Source organism: Priapulus caudatus, unplaced genomic scaffold, assembly GCF_000485595.1.
Source record: "Priapulus caudatus unplaced genomic scaffold, Priapulus_caudatus-5.0.1 Scaffold161, whole genome shotgun sequence".
In the NCBI taxonomy this organism is placed as follows: Eukaryota; Metazoa; Priapulida; class Priapulimorpha; order Priapulimorphida; family Priapulidae; genus Priapulus; species Priapulus caudatus.
Window position 1 is genome coordinate 188001 of NW_014577222.1, and position 6009 is coordinate 194009.

General features: G+C 47.4%; 1 protein-coding gene across 1 annotated transcript in view; it reads left to right on the top strand.

The window, feature by feature from the left end:
• The window catches only part of LOC106806454 (5-hydroxytryptamine receptor 1B-like), a 71848-nt gene that overhangs the window by 40643 nt on the left and 25196 nt on the right, over nucleotides 1-6009 (top strand). Inside the window, exon 2 of the mRNA XM_014808393.1 lies at nucleotides 460-1724. Coding sequence (XP_014663879.1) covers nucleotides 460-1724 — 1265 coding nt within the window. The remainder of the gene's footprint in view (nucleotides 1-459; nucleotides 1725-6009) is intronic.

Below are 6009 nucleotides of genomic sequence, written 5' to 3' on the forward strand. Positions count from 1 at the left end.
CTCTCTCTCGTCTTTCTCCTCCTTCTCTATAGACCTATATATATATATCTTTCACTTTCTCTCTCTCTTTTTCACCCGCTAGCTAGGTGTTCCCGTTCTACTCTCTTTTTCCATTATTCATTTACTTCCTTTTTCGATCATTCTTTCCATCCTCTTTCTTCTATCGCACTCGCGTCTGCACTGCGAGACAAACTGGCTTTCTGTCTCTCTCTCTCTCTCTCTCTCTCTCTCTCTCTCTCCTCCTCTCTCTCTCTCTGTCGAGAGAGAGAGAGAGAGAGAGAGAGAGGGGGGGAGAGAGAGATATAGAGAAAGAGAGAGAGCGCGCATGAGAGAGATAAATATACGGGAGCATGCGAACGAGGGCGATTCAGACGCATCGACGCTCCTAGTCTCTCTCGACGCATTTAAATGCATGAACTCTGCGATGGCGCCGGCTTAACACCTAAGTGGCAACGCTAGATAACTAGCCAGTGCGTCGCCGCACACTGCATCGCGCTGCCTCATCGCAACCCACGCTATTATCCTGAGCAGGGCAGATATAGTGTGCCACTGCCACCGTCGACGACGATGACGACGATGACGATGGCTAACGTAACGACGATAACTACATTATATCCGAGCGCCGACGTCGTGACGCATTTCATGACGCAGAACGCGAGCGTCGGCGGCGACGCTGCGTCGACGACCGCCGCGACGACGTCGGCGGGCGCGAGCGTGGCCCCCCCTCGCTACGAGCCGTGGCAGGTGGTGCTCATCTCGCTTCTGCTCATCTGTGTCATTCTCTGTACGATCATCGGCAACGGACTCGTCGTGCTGGCGATCTGCATCGTACGCAAGCTGCGCACGCCCTACAACTACCTGCTCGTGTCGCTCGCCGTCGCCGACATGAGCGTCGCCATCTGCGTCATGCCGCTGGCGCTGCTCTACGAGATCCAGGGCGAGTGGGTGCTGTCTGAGACGATCTGCGACATGTGGACTTCGAGTGACGTGCTGCTCTGCACCGCCTCGATACTCAACCTGTGCATGATCTGCGTCGACCGCTACTTCGCCATCACGCGACCGCTGCAGTACTCCGCCAAGCGGACGCCGCGTCGCATGCTGCTGCTCGTCGTCGTCGTCTGGCTGACGTCGGCTCTCATCAGCATCCCGCCGTTCTTCGGCTGGAAGGAGCCGCAGCCGCCCGGCCAGTGCGTCGTCAGTCAGAACATCTGGTACCAGCTGTACGCGACGATACTCGCCTTCTATCTACCCTGCGCCGTCATGCTCGTGCTCTACATGAAGATCTTCCTGGCGGCGCGGCGGATAAGCAAGGAAGAGGCGAAGGCGTACCGAACGCTGTCCGTCTACAAGACGGAGGAGAGCAACGGCGACGTCGGCGTCGAGAAGAAGCGCGCGTCGTCGAAGCTCCGCGGCCAGCTCAGCAAGTTCCGCGAGCGCATCAGCATGCACCACGGCGGCAAGGGCAGCAAGGACTCGCACTTTGCGCGCGAGACGAAAGCGGCGAAGACGCTCGGCGTCATCATGGGCTGCTTTATACTGTCATGGCTGCCGTTCTTCCTGCTCGCCGTCATCGGGCCGCTGTGTGGCGCGCGCTGCAGCATACCGGACGGCATCTATAGTCTGTTCCTCTGGCTCGGATACTCCAACTCGACGTGCAATCCCGTCATCTACGCGACGCTCAACAGGGAATTCAGGAAGCCGTTCCATGACTTGCTATGTTTTAGGTAAGCGGCTTCACTTACGTAATAAGTACTCAAACTGATTATTTCTTGTATGCATGGTCCTGACGGTTCTTGTTTTTCCCGACCGTTTGCGATACTTAGTGGTATTGGCTTGCGTAACAGCAAGTGTCTACAGTAAGACTAGCATATATCAGAACACTAGTACATCTATATATTCACCGATATATCCACAGTGGATATATTCTATCGCAGTCCAGGTTTCACGATTCCAATTTCACAATTACGTTTCGGTGAATGTGTACATGTTGTAACGCGTAGTACTGGATTAGGTAAGATAACGAGCGTTACTGACTCTGTAATGTAAGGTGTGTTACGGACTCAGAATAAGGTAACGCGTAGACGTGAGGGTGACCCAGCACTGAGGTCGCCTGGCCGGGTCGCAGACCGAGAGAGGAAGGGTGTTGCGGAGGCAGCGTGGGATGAAAGCCTGGGTATACTAAAAAAGAACACCTTGATGGGGTATCTACGAAAGCCCAGAAGGCTCATGCGAAATGCGAAATGCGAATTGCGAATTGCGAAATGCGAAATGCAAAATCTGTAGCAACCAATCAGAGAATGTGTTGGGCTTGACGAATCGCATGGCCGGTATTAATTACTACAAAGACAAAGATGGCGGTCATCTCGATTACAAACAATGAGGTGTGACGACTAATGGGAAGTCTACTGTACTGTTGTACAACGAATATGCACACCTAAAAAAACCTTCGAAGACGGGTAACATGCTAGTGCTATTGAATTAAAGATTTTATAACAAGTTTATTCAATGTAAACCCACGATTTTCAATGAATGTGAAGGTGAATTGTTCACCCTCATTGTTTATTATTATTGGGATATTTATATATATAATATTAATATATATATAACAATGATATATTATATTATATTTATAATTAAGTATCCCGGCAGAGTCGGGCACGCTGGCCAATGTCTGATCTCTATCGACGACAGATCGAACTACATCGGCTGATCCCAATCACTTCTAATTCTGGCGGTACACTGACCTGAAAAAGAAACACGCGCGCAGACGTGCCTGCTGCCTCGTCGTCTGCCACTGCTGCTGGCATTGCTGCTTGCGTATGTTTCCATTCGTCATGGTAACGTTGCTGCGTCATTGTGCTCCATAATGGTTTTGCCCGCGTAATGTATGTCGTGTGCTATTTATTGATAGGTACGCCGCTCTGTTGTGTCTCTTCAATGTATTGCGGCTGCAACGCTGAGCGCAATAGGCAACTGCAATACAACTAGCAATGGTTTGCTGTTGTATATACGCGAGCACCGCCCACGGCTCTCACACATCACGTGCGCCCTCGCATCGTCTGTCTGTTTTAATTTCTCTCGCGCGATCTTTCAGTCGGTTTCTCTTAGGCTCTCTATCTTTATCTCACTAAATGCGTCTCTCCCCATCTCATTGTCTCTCTCTCTCTCTCTCTCGCTCTCTCTTCTCGCGTTCCTTTTCTCTTTTTGTCTACCTCTATCTCTAGCTGTCTCGCTTCTCTATATATTTCTCTCTATTCTGTCCCCGTCGTGAAGAAATCCTAGACTATTCTAACTACTAGAATCTAGGGACTAGTTAGTGATGTGATAGGGCGGGTTTTCAGCGCGATGTGATGTCAAGCGAGCAATGATTAACCGGCTGTATGACAGGCTTAACCTAGGGTCCTAGCTTAACCCAGCTGTGACGTAAATTAATGAAATGAAGGGAAAGCGCTGCCAGATCTGTGAGATCTTACGTATATAAATAAATCAATAAATCAATAAATGAATATACATATATTATATATATATATAGGCTAGCGACCGCGACGTTAATCATTATCCGCGGTAGACTGACTCCACAAGTCGTTTGAGGAATTAACCTAACGGTAACTAGTGACGTCTGTGTGCAGTCTACATCGGCGGCTGATGGCGCTGTAATGATCCATAATGAGAAGAAAACGCAAATAATCGAAATTAAACTAGACATCGCCGCATGCCGCCGCTCTATCGTCGACGTTTAATCACTCATCATCTCACTGCTAGACGGCGCCACTGCACCGCGTCTCAGCGTTGCTATGGACGCCTGTTTGCGCGGACTGACGGAATGAATCGACCCCGTGACGTTGCATGTAGCGCCATGTTCTCGCAGACTTTTCTCGTACTTGTGAAATTCGTGCGCTGTGGTCGTACAGTGAGACGCCGCGTGCATGCGCGTCGGCAGGCAACCAGCCTCCCACAAGAGCAGCCGTGAAGCCGTAGACACGTCGTGACGAGCATGATCTGCTTTTGATTATTCGGCGGTAATCGGCGCGCAGTAAAGGAGGGCCGTTACGAGCGCCACAGTCACTTGCTTGCGAGTTCCTGCCTCGCGTGAGTGACAGACAGCGATCGTCGTGGGCGTGGCGTGAAAACCTGACACCCCCCCCTTCGCGCGCACATTCTTCGGTCGTGCTAGCGTCACGTGGTAGCATTCTGGCTGCGTGTAGCTTCGCCGGCGCCCCATCGAATGTCTGACACGGGTCGGCAACTTACGAAAACAGGCAAACAGGCAAACAAGCAATAAATCAAAATAGATAACAGTGACGCAGTAACAACCTGCGATAGATGCGCGAAACCTTAAGTTTATGCCAGCAAAGGTTACGATCGTTTTTTTATTAGGTCTGTTTTCATCGCCACAGTAGTGATACAACTGAGTATGAAACTCAGCATTTTATCATGTAAATGAGACGTGAGGGACAGTGTTACACACGCTCGTTTTGCTCAGTCTACACAGACACATGCTGGGCACCAGCAGAATGTACGCAGTTTCACGGAGCTCGGTTTATGATATCCCAGCCCCTTACGCGCAAGAAGATGATGAAGATGATGATGAAGATGTAGTAGAATAAAAATAATTACTAATAATAATCGCAATAGAAATAATAATAATAATAACAATACGATGGTGATGACGATAACGAAATGAAGAAGAATGAGAAGAAGGAAAAGCAGAAGAAGAAGAAGAAGAAGAAGAAAAAAAAAAAGAAAAAGAAGAAGAAGAAGAAAGAAAAAAGAAGAAGAAGAAGAAGAAGAAGAAGAAGAAGAAGAAGACGAAGAAGCAGAAGAAGAAAAGAAGAAGAAGAAGAAGCAGAAGAAGAAGAAGAAGAAGAAGAAGAAGAAGAAGAAAAAGAAGAAGAAGAAGAAGAAGAAGAAGAAGAAGAAGAAGAAGAAGAAGATGACGACGACGACGAATAAGAAGAAAACTCAAAAAGGAACAAGAAGAAGAAGAAGAAGAGGAAGAAGACGAAAAAGAATAATGCACCCAATAGGCGTAGCTACAGTTAAACGGATGCTAAAACGGATGCGTTCATTTATTTTCATTATGAACGCATATTAGTTCAGCCCCTGGTTAAATTCGGCTAGATCGCGCATGCGACCTAAAAGTCGTAAACAAAATGTTTTTTACTTGCGTTGAGATTAGGCATAAAAAATGAAATGCTCTCAATAGAAAATACACAGTCCTTACTTCTGAGCGGGTGCGAAATATGTTTATACGGTAAAAAATAATACAAACCGGAACTATTTACTTTTTATCCGCAAATAATACAGATGTGTGCGGCATGCATGTGGAAATTACTCAAATGGAGCAACAAAATAGATTTCTTGTGATTCACAACCCTATATTTAAAACAAAGTAATTCGGCCACGAATGCCAAACAAAAACGTTAATTGACACGATAATCTTATAGTTTTTTCGTCCGTGACAGACATTTAATTATTATAAGAAGCGATCATTGCGCATCATGCGTTTGATGCCGTCGCATCGTTTAGGTGTTAACAGGAAGCCATTTTGTGATACTTCCTGCCGGTGCATTTACTTCATTCGTAAATGCGTTTAAATTCAGTAGAATACGCATACAAGCAGTGAGTATATAAGAACTGATGTACTCATGACCAGTATCCTTGAATTAGCTCCCGATAATTGCTTGTCATTGTGCTGCAAACTGCGTCGCTCGTGCAGACGATTATTCATGAAAAGCAATGACATAAATGCAAAGCGTGACCACTTTCTCATATGTGTGTGCGTGCGAGTGTGTGTGTGTGTGTGTGTGTGTGTGTGTGTGTGTGTGTGTGTGTGTGTGTGTGTGTGTGTGTGTGTGTGTGTGCAGAGTGATTTTCCCGGTCTGATCTTCCAGAGTAAATGCACGGCTGCGTTTATCGACAAGCCTGCTTGATGCATACGTTTATGCAGCTTGAACACGAATTATCATTCGTGTGTGTGGATATAGGGAAACGGTTTTTATCGCAGGT